This window comes from Oxyura jamaicensis, chromosome 19 (assembly GCF_011077185.1).
Source record: "Oxyura jamaicensis isolate SHBP4307 breed ruddy duck chromosome 19, BPBGC_Ojam_1.0, whole genome shotgun sequence".
In the NCBI taxonomy this organism is placed as follows: domain Eukaryota; kingdom Metazoa; phylum Chordata; class Aves; order Anseriformes; family Anatidae; genus Oxyura; species Oxyura jamaicensis.
The window spans coordinates 3,445,222-3,463,269 of record NC_048911.1 but is presented as its reverse complement, the minus strand read 5'-3'; the positions used below and the strand labels follow the sequence as shown (position 1 = coordinate 3,463,269).

The window sequence follows — 18,048 nt, the reverse complement described above, 5'->3', positions numbered from 1 at the left end:
TGGAGGTAGTACACTGTCAACACTACTCTTATGTTAAAATAGACTTGAAAATGAAAATATTGTTTACAGAATATTTTGTCCTTTTGCTTCCTTATCAATTTGTTTTTATCTATGGTTTTGAATTTATCAAAAAATATCCTTTTTGTGGTTATAGTATGCATTCTGTAGCCTCTTTCTCAGTGAGTGGCTTCCTTGATTGTTATTATTTCTCTCCTAATTGGACTCATGATTGTTTCAGCTTTGTGAAATGGGCCCTGTTAAAACACCTGACACTGTACACAGAAGTGGAAATTACTCATGAGCTATATTCTGTTTGCATACAAGAAAGACAATCCAGGTAGGAGCACTCCTACACAAATCATAACAAACAATTACGTGATCAGCTCTCTTTCTTGTTGAAGATGATGCTTAATTTAAAATTTCTCTGATTAGGAAACAAGATTCCTTGAACTAAGAAATAGTAGTTGATAATAATTTATAGAGTTGCAGTTAGTTTTGTAACCCACAACACGTGTCCCTTTACTCTGCATCTATCTCACTGAAGCGTCCTCTCCTTTGCTTTCCTTACAATAAACTATAAGCTTAAATTCAAATCTGCCCACCCCTTACTCCATGCTACTTTACCTGGACAGTGGATTGAGAACCTCCTTCTTTCTCTTTCAAGACCCGAATGATCCCAGAACAATTTGGACGTTCTTCTTTAGAACATTTTTACATTCCCTGATCTTGCTTGCATTCAGACTGTGACCCCTTCAAAGAATCTTGCTAGTACGTGTAGCCACCATTACCTTGAGTAGAAACCTAGCTCAGCTTTCTGATTTTGGAGTAATGGTTTAGCTTTGAATGACTTTTATCTTGCTTGTGGTATAGAATTTGCTGTAACGGGTCAAAGAGCTCTCTGTGTGTTCTCGATCTTCTTACAAGTTGGGCAGAGCAATTCACTAGGGAAGCAACCCGTGTGTGTTCAGTTTTCTTTGATCAAGTGGGCCAATCACCGCTGTGGACTCTGGAGACTTAAGCTGAACTGCTGAAGGATAAAAGCTGGTGCCCTCCATCCTATAGACTGAGTTGTCAAATCCTGTCCCCTATACCTGTAAGCAATCATTCAGTCCAAGGATGTAACTGCTGTTCAGATCTAGAGAGTCCGTCCCCAGTGTCACATTACAAACCAAATGGCTTCACTGTAAATGCTGAAAAGGCATGAAAATTACTAAACGTGAAATAAAATAAATCCCTCTTCTGAATATACAGATTGGCCCTACAGGTGCTGAGGATATAGCTGTTTTTAAATGCAAATGCTTGAGCCCACATGGAGTACTATAAATTCAAGTGACCCCGGTGAAGTATTAACATAAATCAGATGAGGTTATGGTACTGGGATTGTGATTCTGGGGACAATGTTTGGGACAATGGATGCTTGGCCCTAATTACAGCTGTTAGCAATGAGCTGGAATTTTCCAAGTTCCTCGAGGAAATTTGGTCTTGAAATGAGTTAAGTTGACTGTGAAAACCACGCAGTTAGAGCTGTAAAGTTTCAGCCTGCTCCACTTTGTGTGACCTCATTTCTTATCTGTCCTTATGTGGGCAAAGGCAAACGGTGCAACCATTTCTGTTGATGCTGTTTTTGTAAGGATCCCCTTCTCGTGGCTTAAGCTCTTTTGTAAGATGCCAGGAAGCTGCTTATAAATTGGTAACTGCCGGGTCTGTCCCTATTGTTTTGGGATTCCTCTGCTCCCACATGGACCTGGCAGTGCCTTCCTAAAATGCTGGGGTGGTGCAAGAATGCTATTTCTGTAACTCTCCATTCCACTCTGGATTCTTAAATGCTAGTTAATCAGACCTCAAGTATTTAGCTGTTCTGAGAAGTGGGACGCTAACAGCAAATACGCATGTTATCATCTGCAGAATCTGACTCCTCTGGTGGGGGGAGGCAGTAGTTCAGGCTCAAGCTCAACATCTTCCATTCAAACATGGCACAAAACGTGCCAAAAATGCGGTGTGCTAGTAATTGTAGTCCCGCTGGGACCTGAGGTGAGACCACAAGCTCTGTTTATTTGGAGCGCTGAGCCTCCTCTGAGTATAATGAAGGTCAGTATTTTTGGAGATGGATTACTACATTCAACAGTCCTGAACATCAAAGGCCATTCACTAGAAACTGCAAAGGGTAACGGTGCGTTTGCCTGCTGTAACAACGCCTCTGGATGCTGTGATTCTGAACAGTCTGCTAGGCCTGTAGATTTTTGTGTTTGTGTGTGTTGTGTTTGTTCTTGTTGGGTGTGGGAAGGATAACTTTTTATTATTTTTTTTTTTCCGTTGTGGTTGGCATGAGATATACTATGCTAGGCAGAACTCAAAAAAATATTGTAACCAAAAAAATCCCAAACAAATATTCAGGCACTGATGCAGGATTGCAGTAGAGAGAGAGAGAGTGGCCGCTAGTATTCTGTAAAAGCTAAATGTTTTTGTGGCAATACAGCTTCTTCTGCATCCAATTTATCATTTCAAGCACTACAGCATGAGGGTTAGAAAGCAACTGAGCCTTGGGATGGCAGCTCCTGATCATGGATTTTTCCTTTGCTTCACTGTCTCTTCCTCCATCACATATCTGTTGGATCAAGGGAACCTATTAAAAGACCAATACATTTTGACATTGAGGTGAAATCTAATTTGCCTTCTGAGAGCTTTGTAAAACTTCTGTTTATCTTGGAGCATGGTTCATGTCTTCTCTGCATAATGAAATGCTTCTGAAGGGGACGTGGTCTGGCTGTGTTGCTCTGTGCATGTGGCACCCTCTGCAAACAGGTTTCAGTGCACTGGTGCCCAAAGCTCTCCTCAGTGAGACGTGTCATGTAAGAGAGTGGAGGGAGAAGGCTGTTGACCAGGGGGTTCCTCACATCACTGAGCACTGAACACACAAATCACGAGTCTGGTCTCCTCAGATAGCTTAGGGAGAGAGTCTGTTTGAAAGAGTGACTGTAGGAAAACGTGGAGGTATATGCTAATGTGTGGCCCCTTGGCTGATTTGGAAGACCTGCTTGATTCTCAGCAGTCCTACCCATTACAGCATATGGTACAAGACACTTCTGAGGTGGGTGAGCTTATAAATGCTGCTGTGTAAGATCAATTCCCAGCAACAGGTTAATTCAGCTAAGAAATTACTGAAGAAAAAAGAAGCCAGGAGACAGTGGGCATAATGGGAATGTAGGTGGGCAACTGCAGGTTATTCTTGTTCTTGCAGAGTTGCCATCTGTTCAAAGCCCCAAAATGGGTAGGACTGGAGAGAGTTCTGTCATTGTCTTCTATCCGTTCACTTCTTGGTAGCGTTTCCAGTGTGAGGGAGCTTCCCAGTTTCTAGAGAGAACATAGTATCACCAGTTTCTGGGAAGGTGCTGTCCATCTCTGTGACCATGGCTACGAGAACAGTACTGTTTAGCAAACACCATTTCAAGATCAGGTTGTTGTAATGTGTTTTCCTCGGGGCTGTGCTCAGATCACTCTAGAGACTGAAGTGGGCGCAGAAAACGTGTACTTGGTAGGCAGTGCAAGAATTTCTGTCTTCAGGGTTGGGACTTTAACCCATCTAACTTGACCTCTTATCATTAAATTACAGCCAGTTTTCTGTGTGGTGTGCAGTTGCTCATGTTTGAGTTCAATAACACACTTTCTAGAAAGGCAATCAACCTGCATCCAAGAATACAAAGGGATGGAGAATACACCCCTTCTTTAGCATTTTGTTCCAGGGGATAATCACTCTAACAAATGTGAAACAGATGATTCATTAGGATTTTTCTAACTCCAGCTCTGAGCCATTGTTCTGGTTCTTGCTATGCCTTTCTCCACTTGATTAGAGCTCTTAGTACTGGCATTTTTCTCCCCATGACAGAACTTGCACTCTAATCAAATCCCCTCTCAACAACCTGTAACAGCTAAAAAAACAGAACAGCAGTGTATTTAAGCTAGAATCTACTCTGCCCCTCTGAAGAGGTAGTAACCAGTGATTTTAGCAGTTCAGTCATTATGAATCATCATGCCAGTAATGCCAATTCCATCGCATTTTTCCAGTTCCCTCTGTTTTTCCTTTGCATCCATGTCACACAATTTATGTATTGGCATCTTCTCTGTTTGTGAATCGTCATGTCGAGTTGAAGGTGTTAAGGTTGGCTGTAAGACCCTGCATGGCTGTGGAAGTAACTGCCTGATCAATGCCTCCTTCTTTGTGCTGTATCTGTAGAGGTTTCTGAGCTGAAGCTCCTCTCTGTGTCAGAATTAAAAGGATGCTCTTACATGAAGCGACTTCAGCTCAGTTCTGCATTGCTCCATGTTCGACAGTCGTCAGAAGCCTGCCTGGACTTCTGAGTGTATGTTAGCCTTCAACAGCAAGTTGGCATTTGGGCTGATCACTCTCCTCTTGGGGATTTGCTGGAGCCAGGAGATTTGGAGAATCAAAATCTTTTTAGGCAGCTATTTTAATGTGCAGCAAGCCACCTTAACTTCATTATCAGCTGTGTTTGTGTGCTTGATAGTGGTTAGAAATGGGGAAAAAATTAAACTGCTTATCAAGAAAACTGTCCTTTCCTAATTGCTTTCAGAGGAAGCATTTTCCTGCATAAAACTAAGCTCTTTAATTTTGCCTTACCTGTTAATCTTGTTAGCATTTTCTAAACCCAGTGTCCTCTGTTTGCAAAACAGGACTAGTCTCTGGGGTCTGTACCCAATGCCCACGGGGAGCACAAGCGGTGTGGAACAGGCTTTGGAGCAGACCATGCTGAGCAGACCTGTGAGGGATCCTGGATACTTTGGCTGGCCTCTGTGGAACTTCCTGAACCCTCAGAACCACATATACCTCATACACCACTTGATTAACGAAATTAGTGGGAATGTAAAGAAGCAGTCTTGTTGGTATAAACTTTGCCATGCAGTCAGTCAAATCGGAACTGCAAATGCTGTTATGGGGTAAATAAATTTCTCTAGATTCAGACAAGTTAACTTGAACATCATCTATATTACCGCAAGCTACTCTGTTTCTGTTACCGAAACCAGCTCTGTAACATCCATGCAGACCTATTCTCAACGTAAAAACGTCACTTACCGTTACTGGGAGTATCGAGTGTCATCAGAAACACTGCTCACTCTTTTCCTTCATGGCACCTTGCCCAAACAGAACCGAATGGCATGCTGCCTCACCAGAAAGGGCCCTTTTCACCCGCAGCACCGCCGGGTTTCCTTCTGCAGTTTCTCCCCGGATTAGGACACGGTCTGGCCCTGGTGTCATTGGTGCCTGGTCACAGCCGAGACTGGTTCCAGTGCCGAGAAGGGTGTGACAAAGCTGTGCTGAGCACACACACCGCACTGTGCTGCTCCTCTGAGTAACTCTGGTTTGTTCAGAGGTGGGTGACAGGTTTTGTTTAAGTACTTACCCAGAGACGAAGGCCTCACTCATGATACAGTTCTGTAGGTAAGAAACCTGAAATCGTAACCTACTGCTCCTGGGCAGGTGCACGTGAGCTCCTAGGTGTCATTTTATTCCTCGTTTTGGAGCTAGCTTTTGTAGTTTTACTACAGGTACGACAGGCTGGAGCCACTCAGGTTATGAACGCTTTTATCTCTTTGAAGAATTCTCCTTTTGAAATGAAATTTCTCTTGGCCCTTAGCTCCAAGGTGGAACTTTGTAAGGAGTGGGGCAAAACTGCTCTCAGCACAGGGAATTTTGGAACCATTTTGCTTCCTTTGAAGCCGTGTGTTGTTCCTGAAGCCACTGCTGTGCAATAGGAGAATCACGGGGGGGCAGCCGGGAAGCGCTGAGGTTGGCAGCACGTTTGCAGAACCTTGCAGCTCGCCCTCACATCGTCCCTTCCCTGGCAGCGCTCCCTTGTGCTCTGGGAGCTGAAACCACGTGAGGAGCTTTTTGTGTGGGCTTGTGGTTAAAACGTGATGTGGAGGTGGGAAAAAAAAAAAATAATAATGAAGTGGGCTTGGGGTTAAAGCCTGAGGTGATTGTGGGGTTAAAACCTGAGGTGGAGGTAGGCTAGGGGTTAAAACCTGAGGTGGAGGTGGCCTTGGGGTTAAAAGCTGAGGGGAAGGTGGGGTTAAAACTTGAGGTGGAGGTGGGCCTGTGGTTAAAACATAATCCAAAGGTGGGCCGAGGTGGGACTTGTGCAGTTTCCCCTCAGCCACCAGCTGGCCCTGGTAATCATCTCGAGCCCCGTCTGCCACCCAGGCTCCACACACGAGCGCTCCCTCAGCGGCTGCATAGCACCACAGCTTAATAACGCTGGATCTGGGACACCCATTATCTGAGCCCACCACTGAACCGTGCCCAGCCCCTTCCCTCCCACCCTGCCGAGCTCCCCATGTGCCCCCATATCCCCGGGGGTCCCTGAGGAGAACCCCCTCTGCCCTCCCCGCCAAACCCCAACCCCTGACAGGACCGGGGGGGGGGGGGCAGTGGGCGGAGCCACATCCCGCCCCGCCCCCTCTCTGCCCGGCCCCGCCCCCGGCTGTCAGGCGGCGGCCGCCGGTCCCGCGGGCAGGGGCTGGGGCTGGGGCGGCCGCGGGATGCGGCGCTGAGGCGGCGGAGGCTCGGCGGCGGCGGCGGCTCCGCGCTGGAGGCTCCGCGGCGCTGCCTCCCGCAGCCCCATGATGTGCCTGGAAAGCGACGGCTCCTCCGGCAGCAGCCCGGCTTGCGGCGGGCGGCTCCGAGCCGGTGACGAGGAAGAGGAGGAGGAGGAGGAAGAGGAGGAAGAAGAGGGCGAGCGAGGCTGCTGCGGCCGGGGAGCGGAGGGCGAGGTGCAGACGCTGTCGGGCAGCATGAACCCGCCGCCCGAGCGCCCCGCAGCCCGTCGCAAGGCACCGAGCCTCGGCCGGGCACGCGTGGCGGCCGCCGGCATCCTCAGCGTGGGCAACGTGCTCAACTACCTGGACCGGTACACGGTGGCAGGTGAGGGCAGCGCGGCCTCCCCGCTGCTTTCCCCGCCGTGGGGGGCTCCTGGCTGGGGTCCCCGGGTGGCGTTTGAGGGTTTGGGGTCGGTCCCCGGTTGAAGCGGGGCTCGGTCCCCGCTTGGGTTGCAGGGATCCGGGCTCCGTTTCGCCCTGGTGTGGGTTAGGGTGAGGCGGGCTGCAGCGGCGCCCATTGTGAGGCCCCCGTGGTATTGTTCTCTGGTTTGCTTTAATTTTATGGGAAATAAAAGGAGGAGTCCTTTGTTTGTCCGGGCTTGGCACGGGGGAAGCGAGCGGTGCTTCCTCGGGCAGCGCCGACAGAGATGCTCGAGGGGCGGTGGGGTGCCCGCAGCATCCCCAGTCCAGGTGGCAGCAGCCACTGGGGAAACGCAGCCCCCAAGAAAAGGGGGTGCAAGCCATGCCAAAGCAAACCCCCTTCTCCAGAAGGGTCTCTGCCCCACGGACCCGGCAAGCAGGTGCCACCAGCACTGGGATGGGTGCTGGGACGTAGCGCTGCACCTTGCGGGGCGCCTCTTCTTCGAGCCGGCAGCGAAGGGCGAGCCGGGCGCTGCGTGCCCCAGCGCCTAGCGCTGCTGCGAGCCGGGGTTTGGAAACCAACGCGTGTCAGGATGCGCTGCACAGTCCCTAGAGGGGATTCCTCGTTTATTCCTGTCAGGCGATAGCAGCGGGGAAGAAAACGATCGCTGAAGTTTTTCTAATTAGAAATGAAGTAGGCTTGGCGGCACTCAACTGTCTCGTGTAATTAACTATAATGCATATTCTGCGTTTGGCAATACCGATAATTTCTGTCTTCGGAGCTTACAAATGCGTCTGCGCATGTATAAATTTTGCTCTATGCATATACATATTTTAATCGCTAGGACTCGATGTGGTGTTAAGCAAATCAGCGTATTTGTTTATGCTGCATTGAAATATGTTTGTAGGGCAGCAGTAGGGTGCAAGGGATACAAATCCAGTCGTTGCTGTCAGCGTAAGTTGGCCAGGATGGTTTGGTTCTGTTTGTGGTAGCAAAGTGGAAAGGGTTAGAATGAAAATTTAGCTGAATGTTGTTGTGGCTTTTTGTTATGATATTTAGACAGGGCTTGCTCCTTCTGGAAATGCAAAGGCCCAGTCTTGGGAGGTACCAAGCAGTCATTTGGTCCTCAGCATATTACGGGAGGAAGCCTGATGATCCAGCATTGCTCTGTTATTAGGCGAGGAAATTGTAGTTTGCTCCCTCACCCTCAAATAGGAATCTCTAGTGCGGAGACTGACCACGAAGCACCATTTTCCTTCCATGCACAGAAAGGTACCTTTCCAGGAAGCTATCCCCCATCACGCATGCACAGGCTATTTATATATATGTATTTAAATCATTATCTTATTCACCTGTTTGTTATGTTACTTTGAGCAACAGTTCTGTCATCTCATTTTTTCTCTTCAAGTACAGAATACGTGGGATGCTCTGGCAGGGGAGGGGAGAAGCTTCTTCATTTGTGGGAAGGCTGAAAAGTGCCTGACCAAAGAGAGGATAAAAATGCCTGCCTGCTGGGATGTAGCATCACCAGCGCTACAGTATTTCTAGGGTAAGCTCTGGTTTGGCAGTACCCAGTAACCGCCCCGTGGAACTCATCTGCTAGCTTTCAGCTTGATAGCAAAGGTTATGAGATCTCCAACATCAGACTTTCCCTTTAGGGACAGCTGGGGGCAGAACCAAGTTTTGCACGACCTATTTGTCTTCTGCTGGTTTGTATTTGTTTTTCAAACTGATGTTTTATAAAGTGCTAATCTGAAACAAGGAACAATTTAAATCTGGTCTAATAGAAGAGTTGTGGTAATACAATTATATATTTTTGTGCTCAAAGCTGACTTCATAATGAAGTCTTCTTTAAAAGCAATCTTTGCTTTTATTTGTTGAGTCTCGGTGCATACCACATACTTATGTGACGTGCACTTGCATATGAATCAAGCTAGCACTTTGAATATTCATTTCGTGTCTCAAGACAGGTAATAATTAGTGAACACAACTCTTCAGACCTTCAAAGTACGTTGCAGATATGAATTGTTGCAGCAGCGTAATAAGGTGCTTTAACACTAGCCACATTACGGCAGGGGAAGTAGCATGAGAAGTTAGACTCACCTAAGGCCAGTGACCTGCTGTGAGAACTGTGTTAATTCCTGGTTCCAGCTCCATCCAGAAAAAGTGTTCGGGAGCGGCGGTACCAATGGAAACTGGTTCCTGGGGGCTTGTGTCTCCAGGATGCTCCCTGCTGTGGGTTCTCTGAGGTCAAATAAGAGTCGACCTTTGTCATTAACCTTTCTCTTGGTGTCCTGTAAGAGTCCTCTACCCATTTTTTTTCTCTTTTTTTAAAGGAAAACTTTAGGACTTCTTCCTGAAATGCCCCAAAGTGGTCAGTAGGCAGCTGACTGACAGACATGCGCAGAGAACCTGGTTGTTTGGCCATGATGCTAAAAGTATACCTTCTGTCTTATTTTAAAACTTAATTTGCAGCTGTTTTGGTCTCCCTGGTCACAGACGCATGTTTTTAAAGCAGATATATATGTAGTCAAAGTCATCACCTTTAGAAAAGATGATGAACTGTGGAATTCTTTGTTGCAGATGTAATTCTCAGAGCATCTTCTACTATTTTCTAACTAAACCACACAGAATGTAGATAATGCGCATCCAGTCAGTGCAGGGAGATTTTATGTAACAGAAATAAATTGGAGACTGCCCTCTCCCATGGCACGTCTTACTCCTCATTGCTAAAAGGTGGACGGCAAATGCGGTGTTGCTTGGTGTTTACGTTCTTATTTCTGAATGCAAAGATTGTGTTTAGTGAGTTGTTTTGGGGTAATCTTTTTCGGTTCCGGAAAGAAAGAAGCCGGTACCTGCTTCCCTAGTTCTGGTTTCAAAGATGTCCCATTACAGGTGAAAGATGTCTGGGACGGGATGTGCCTTTTGGTATCTGGGACGTTCCGTGACAAACCTGGAGTGCAGCTGGAGATGTGGGACACGTACAGCTTCACACCTGACACTGAGTTGAGGCTCTTTTGGGAATATGCAGTAAAACTGGGCCTCTGCTGAGGGCCGTCCTATTTCTTATGGTTTAAGAATAAGTTTCTTCCAATACTTTCAAAAATAAAAAGCCTGAATAGTAATATTGAATCTTTCAGTAACGTCCTAATGTTGGTGCAGAGCTGAGAATTCCCACTGTGAGTGGGGAATATTAGAATATAATGATATTTGGGAGAAGCTCTCCCAGACAACATGTGGGAGTGCCTCTACTCTGGCTCTTATAAAGAAAAGATTGAAAACAGTGCTGAACGTTACTGACTTGAAGGGAAATGATCCTCTGCAATTTTCTTAATAGGTCTTTGATCATACTGAAAACAGTTGCCTGTGGAAAGAGCATTCCTTCAAAGAGCCGTGATATTTTGTTGCTATTAGAAAAACAAAAAATAAGGAAAAGGGAAGATTAGCAGTTATGAAATCCTCGTAGATTACCTGTGACACTATAGCATTTCAGCCATCTAGTGATGCTGGGAAATATCCTCTTCCTTAATGAAGTTTTGGGAAAAGTCATCTTACCTTCAGAAGCTTGGAATGCGGTTTCGCAATTATGCCACGAATGACCTTTTACTGTGCCTGCTGTTGACGATGAAAATAGTCTTGCTTCATTTAGGGTGTCACCTCCACCTTCTAATTCAGACGCTACTTCCTGGCATTTCTGTAGTGCCTTTAATTTAAAGGTAATGATTTAATTAAGCCAGAGAACTCCCCAGCAAAGTAAATGAGTTTTACTGTCCCACTACAGAAGGGGAAGAGTTGTAGAGTGTCGGCGATTTGCCCATGGTAATGTAGTTAGTGGCAGAGTCTTGGCTGGGACGAGTCCATCCTTGAGATTCTCTGTCCCTGTGACGCAGTAAGCCATCGGCTTTGGTCTGGTGTTTTTGTCTTGTAAATGTCTGTAACTTGCTAATAACCATATTTGTGTTAATTAGCCTCCCATTACAACACATAGTTGCAAATACCATTCTTTGAAGATACACACACATGCAAATGATTACTGAAAGTTGAAAGTCAAGTTTAAAACTATGTAGTACAAGCTATAACTGAAGGGTTAGGAAGGGTTCAAAACTAACTCCAAATGCCAAGACATTCAGGAGTTTATGAGGCAAAACTGCTTTCTGTAATTTGTGAGTTCACGTTTGCAATTGTAATCTATTACCTTAATGTGTGAAATCTTAGACTGAATAAATATTATTCATGTTTCATACTGAATGGTCTTAGTGCAGTCTAAGGTCTCATACATGTAGTGGGATAAAGGGAGCCCCTTATCCCGACTGTAACAAGACTATGCTCAGTGCTTATAGTTTCAGGGGGGAAACCATTAAGTGGCAGTGCAAGCTCTTCGTTTTTTATCTAGTGGAGCTAATCTCAGTCTTGCCATTACCTAGGATTCAGCTGTGGAAGGAGTGCAATGCTGGCAAACGCTAGGAAAGGATGCTTGAGCCAGTGGTGTCAGTAGCTCATAGACACAAGAATTTGCAAAGAACAACAGTATTTTTTTTTGCTTGGGCACCTGTTTCTGGCTCAGAATTCAAGAAGCACTGCACTGTGAACAAAAACTGGGAGGACTGAAACTCACACACTTCAGAAACAAGCAATAGAAATCACTCTGCAGCACGACGGCAAAGACTGTGTAGTAGCATCTGGTTCTCTAATGTTGTCTTTTCCCTGTGCTTTACTGCATCGTCAGCTACTTCCTGTTTGCTGGTTCTTATGCGAGTTGGCAGGATTTGTTCCTGAGTATTTTACATTTCAAGTGAAGTCTTATTATGTTTAATCATAGTATTTTTCTTCCTTGTGATGTAGATTTGCCAGATAGTTACTATCTTTGTTATTATGTGCAGATTTTCCTGTTTGCCTCTGAGATCCTCTTTTATGCCTGTTGATTTATTTTATCCCTAAAGCATCCAAGCATTCACAGTCAGTGAATATGGGCTTTATTACATGGAGTTAAGGTCCTCATAAATATTCAGTGCATTCTTAAGAATGTGATGATCTTATTAGTCTCTTGATCTCTGAGACTGTCAATATTAGAAGCTGTGTGGAGAAGCTTCTCTGGTCAAAGGTGTAGGAATTCTGTAATCATTCCTCCAGGACTTTTCAAATACCATGCCAAGCTATAATATGGTTAAATTCCATCAGTCAACTTGTTTTCAGATGTCCCCATTTATCATATATTTACTTTTTATTACTTCTCGTTGACAGTACACCAGAAGCCTCTAAACTGCACACCAGGTAGCATGGTAGAGCACCATGTTCAGCAGACATTGTTAAAAGACAGTGACTTTGCCGTAATATGGAAGTCCAGAGCTCTTGCTTTATATCTTTAGAGATGGTGACACCGTAGTGCAGGGGAACTTATGACTGAAATACGGTGTGATAAAGTGTTGCCTGAATCAAAGTTTGTAAAGATCTTGAGGTTCTTTATAATAAAGGTTCTGCTAATAAGGGTTTGTGACACCTATTCAGGAGATGCAGTGGGAAACCACAGTTTTATTTTACAGATAGAAATTAAGAACTTTGGAGATCAGAACTTTTGCTGAGTTGCTTGTTGGCATCATCATTGCTTTACGTGTACTAATTATAGATGAGGACCCTGGAGTGCAGCTCCTGCTGAACGAGACAATACACCCACGGTACTTATCATCCACATGCATCAGTGTTTTGGGCTTAGGTGGCTAGGTTTTGGTAGCAGAGGAGCTGCAGGGCTGGCGTCTGGGAGCAGAGCCCAGCAGCTGCCCCATGTCAGATCAGAGCCAAATCTAAAACGGACCTGCTGCTGGCCAGAGATGAGCCTGTAAGAGATGTTGGTTGTGCCTCTGGGAGAGCAAAAAGGGAAAAAACTGCTGCATGACAGCAGCTGGAGAGAGGAGTGAGAGCACGAAGAGGACCGGCCCTGCAGCCCCCAAGGGTAGTGCAGGAGGTGCTCCAGGCACACAGCAGCAGTTCCCCTGCGGCCTGTGGAGAGGCCCCTGGTGGAGCAGGCTGTCCCCCTGCAGCCCAGGGATCCCACACGGAGCAGATCTCCACGCTGCAGCCCGGGGAGGAGCCCCCGGTGGAGCAGGTGGATGTGGCCTGGAGGAGGCTGCGGCCCATGGAGAGCCCCTGCAGGAGCAGGGGGTCTGGGGGGAGCTGCCGCCTGTGGGGGACCCGTACTGGAGCAGTTTGCTCCTGAAGGATGGATTCAGACCCATGTGGGAACAGTTTTTGAAGAGCTGCTGCCTGTGGGAAGCCCCCAGACCCCATGTGGAGCAGGGGCAGAGTGACCGTGAAGGAACGGCAGAGACAAAGTGTCAGGAACTGAACGCAGCCCCCAGTTCCCCAGCACTGCTCGGGGGAAAGGAATGGTGAGGGCAGATGGTGGAGAGGTGCTCTTAGTTCTCACCGCTCTACTCTGTTATCTGTAGGCAATAAATTGCATTGATCTCCCTTTGCTGAGTCTGCTCTGCCCATGGTGGTAACTGGTGAGTGATCTCCCTGTCTTTATCTCAGCCTCTGAGCTTTCTTTTCATCATATCTTCTCCTCTTGTTCTGTAGAGGAGGGGCAGTGGTGGAGCTCAGCTAGCTATCGGTGTGAAGCCACCACAGTTGAGAGATATCAGAGGGCAGTAGGCCACAGATGGAGGAGCCTGAGGGAGATGAGACACAGGAGAGGCTAGCATAAGGAGCCCCAGCAGAGAAGCTGGTATGCCCTTCTGGTAGGCAGCACAGCCAGAGACCGGGGAGGGATTTGAGGGAAGGCCATGGAAGCATTCAGCAGGTGTTTGCAAGCAATGTCTACCAAACATGATGAACATCACAGCAAAAAGCATGAACATGTCCATGGGAAATGGGAGATGGAGGATGACATCTTTCTAGCTGAATTTTCTGGAAATTGGTGCCATGCGTGTAGGGTGTTGAGTGTTCCAGAGAAAAAATAATGTATGTTCAAAATCAGTTCTATGAAGGACCTGTGAAATGCCTCAGGGGACGTGGAAGTTAATGGGAGTTAAGCAGGGTGGTCTTGGGCTCACAGCCCAAAGAGGTGCAGTGATGTGAGCAACTCCTGCTGGTTTCTAGAGAGGTTTGGGTATAGAACGTGGCACGGGCTTCTCATGAAAACTGTATTATTGGTGAACATGTCTGAAAATCTTGGTCTGAAAGTCAAGAAGCACATCTGAGACATGTATGGGCAAAACAAAAACAAAAGCTCAACAACAAAGTAAAACCAAGCCCCTTAGTTCTGATTTATGACTACTAGAAAACCTCCCTTTGAGTTTGGTACTATTAAAATAGATTGGCATGCTATGTATAGACTGAACGAATACTGTACTTAGAATTGGCGTATGCAGTAGGCATCTCATTCTTTTTCACGTTTTCTTGTTTTGACACATTTGCTTGCATTGTTGTTTTGTGGGTGTTTGTCTTGTGTAACCCAGCTATTTCTGTAGGGTTGCAGAGAGAGGAAGTGAAAGGGAGGGAATACGAGTTTCCCTGCTTCTGGTTTTACAGCAGTATAAATAATCAGGAAAGTGAGAATGTAAGGGATCCCGGATGGGATGCAGGTCCTTCGCTCTGGGGGTCATCACTTTGGACTATTCCCAGTCAGGAGAGGCTGAAGGTTTCATTCGGTGGGCTCTGTGCTGCTCTCTTCCCACTCTTCATGATTCAGTGTGTTTCATGAAAGCCTCCACACAAGACAACCAGCATGTTGTCTCTCAAGATATAAAAATGCAACAACAAACAAGGTGGTGAGGGTGATGTTTCAGCTCCCACCTGTACTTTGTTTTTGAGAGAACATGTGCCAGTCACCCCGCTGCAGAACTGCAGATTTTCTATCACAACTGAAAATCAAGGAACAACTTTCCCTGAGGAGAAGGGACAGAAAGAAAGCAGACAGAAGTAAAATTCAGCTTTATGTCTTGCCATACCTAAATGCAGCAGTATGAATATACCATTCTTATGTTGTTGGTAAACAGAATCATCTCCTACAGGCTTTTTTTTTTTTTTTTTAATACCTTGCCTATGCTTCTGCTTGTGGCCAGCAACTGCAGTGGCTGATCAGAGCAGCGCAGGGAGAAGATCGGGACTATACAGAGAAAAGCTGCAGTAGCAGCTTGGAGCTTGGCTGGCAGAATGAGAGAACCACATGGTGGAATGAAAATCCCTTCAGCCTTGGCATGTGATGGTGTTTTTTTATTTTTATTTTAAGGCTGTGTTGAGCCAAAACTGCTCTAATCCATTTTATTCCTTGTTCAGGCTTTTGTCCATGATTAAGTAAATAACAGAACACAGTTAATTATTTCTGTTTCATAGCTTTCAATTTTCTTGAGTTGTATTAGAAACACATTGTTCTGCCGTAGAATGTGAGCCCTGTGTTCTTGGCAAAATGGAAACAACAAGAGTGGGTGAACTGACAGGCGACAGGACTCCGGGCTGTGTGGAGCCTGCAGGGCTTGAATTAAACTTACCTGCAGGTTTGCTTTGATTCCTGTGTCTGTCCTGTGATCTGCACTCTGCATATTTTCATTCCAGAGAGGAGATCCTTTGGGAGAGAATACCAACAAAACATGGCAGATCCCAAAAAGGGGGGGTCATGCCCTGTTGGGGACATGCAATTTTTGCTTTCTTCTGTCTGTCACCTCTGCATTTCATGATCTGTGCCTGTGTCATAGTGATGACCTTGGATGTTGTGCTTTTTTGCTGGCGTATGGAGTTGCTTTAGCACAGTTTTGCTGCCTGGTGTGCAGTTTGGGAAGCTTAGAAACAGCTGTTTGGTCTTGCTGTATTCCTCTTCAGTGAGAAATTTCTCATTTGAAAATTATTATTATTTTTTTTTTTAAATTTGAAAATGTGTGACTATAACAGGATATTGGTGCCTTTTTTTTTTTTTTTTTTTTTTTTTTCCTATGGGATACTGGATTCTCAGTTTTTTATTGCTGTTAGTGTTGGGTTGTCTTCTCCAACAGCCCCTATTCTCCTATTGTAACCCATATCCCAGCTGGACCCCTGCAGCATGGCAGCAGCTCGAGCCGAATACCCTGACGTGGCACCAGCCGACCAAGCTCCGCGGCCGTCCGGGCTTTAAGTAATGGGGCAGCTCGGGGTAGGGGGTGCTGGTTCTGGGACACTCGCTCAGGACTGCTTGAGGTGTGTGGGGCAGGGACTAATTTTGTGCAGTTCCAAGCATATTGTCAGTGCTAAATAATAATTAGTATAGAATTGCAACACTATTAATAAATGGCAGCTGTGTAAGTTAGGAAACAAACTTTGCAATATAGAAAAATGATTTCTTCATTTTTTTTTTTTTCCTAACACACCAATGCGGTTCCTAAAGAGCTGTCATTGCATGTGTTTGTGTGTTAAGCTATTAGAGCTCAAATACTGCTGCAGCTATACGACTGTCAAAACACCTATAATGGTCTTGTTATTCCATCCAGCAGCCAGAAATGCTGACTAACTTTCAGGATAACAATCTTTTATATATTCAGGAAACAAAATACCCACGGGCCACTGGTGACTGACAGCTACAGTGCTCTGATTAGAGCTGACAGTTCCTGATCAGCTCTGTCTTGGATGTGTTAGTCTCTTTTCTGATGGGGAAGGGAAGGACAAAAGCACTGCATTGTGATAGAATCAGCAGATAAGACTCTTTTTTTCCCCTTTGCAATTTTAAAGGAATTTGTGACTCAGAACTACCAAACACAGTACCCAGGTAATAGTGCTTGGAAGGGCAACCACTGATCTCTCCATGATGGCTTTCCCATAATAGGGTATGGAAAATACTAAGGTGCCAATTTCCAACTGTTGATTTTAGCTGTAACAACAATGTGCTGCGATTCCTGAGCTTCTGATGACAGGCAATTAAGCAATGGCCACTGAACAGTGTGGGATTTTTTGTTTGTTTTCTTCCAAACAGTATTAATACAAAGGAGAAAATGATTTTTCCCCTAAATGAGAGGGATCCTGGTGTTGTGTTCGCTTGTGCTTCCATGCAGTCTGCATAAACAATCGCATAATCTCTAATAAAAAAACCTTGAGTCGTGGGTCACAGCGTGAAGTTGTTGGGTGATAGCTCTGGGCAAAGGCTGGGCACTTGCCCACTAGCCCTCTCTGCCCTTTCATCCTGCCTTTCTCCCCAACAGCATTCCTTAGCTGCTGAGGGAATAACAAACTTCATTTCATTTACCAATGTGTTCATTTAATTTGCGTCTTTATATGCATGCAGATGCTGGATGCTCACGAGCACTGTGCAGCAGTTCCCTCATGTGCTGCGGTGCGTTTGCCAGCTCCGTGGTGCACTTTGAACTGTTCAGAAACATTGAAAAAATCCACAAAATGCATTTCATAGACGTCATATATATCAAATAGTGAGTTTACTGCTCTTTCCTATTTCATTACAACAGAGGCTTGGTAACGCAGTTGAAACTTAGTCGCTTGCCGTTTCCTTCAGAAAACCCCTATTTTTAGCTGGGCATAAATTGCACCTCTTGCATGTTGGCAAATTTCAGCTTGGCATAAAGGACACCACGCGCAGCTATTTTTTGAGTTAGGTAAGTGCCTGTTTCTGTAAGCCAGTGCACTCTTTGAGACTTGCATCAACAGCCATGAAGCTGGGCAGACCTTTCACTACTTGCTGAAATAATTTTTGGGTTGTGCTCGAAGCTGGGGGGGCATCTTTCTTGGAGAAATAAACCTGTAAGTCCCAGCAGTTAGAGGTGCTGTGCAGAGTGAACAGCTGCACTTCTTGGAGCTCACTTCCAGTCCAAACACATTTGTTGAGTCATTGCGCCTTGCCCTTCCACAGTGTCTGAGCCTCTCATGCCATGCTTAAGTCAAATGTGGTTTTAAAAACAGTTTTTAAGCTGTTTTGCTAAAACAGGCTTCCAAGAAGGATTAAAATTACCTTTATCATTAAAGGTGTGCTAAGATGCATGTGAAAATAAGGCCCATTTTTGGCAGCTATTTATAGTGCAGTTGGTGAATTTTAACTTGTTACAAAGCCTCCAAAGCTATCAGTTTTTTGGACCATGGCTTGAGAGGGATTGCAGCAGTAGCTG

At 45.8% G+C, this 18,048-nt stretch overlaps 1 protein-coding gene across 2 annotated transcripts in view; it reads left to right on the top strand.

Moving 5' to 3' along the window:
• Positions 1–6,525: 6,525 nt before the first annotated feature.
• Positions 6,526–18,048, top strand: part of SPNS2 (sphingolipid transporter 2) — a 132,408-nt gene continuing 120,885 nt past the window's right edge. For both annotated transcript variants that reach the window (XR_004755367.1, XM_035343310.1), the window contains exon 1: positions 6,526–6,937. Coding sequence is in view for 1 of the 2 variants with exons in the window: in XM_035343310.1 (XP_035199201.1) it covers positions 6,637–6,937 (301 nt within the window). In the remaining variant the exon portion in view is untranslated. The remainder of the gene's footprint in view (positions 6,938–18,048) is intronic.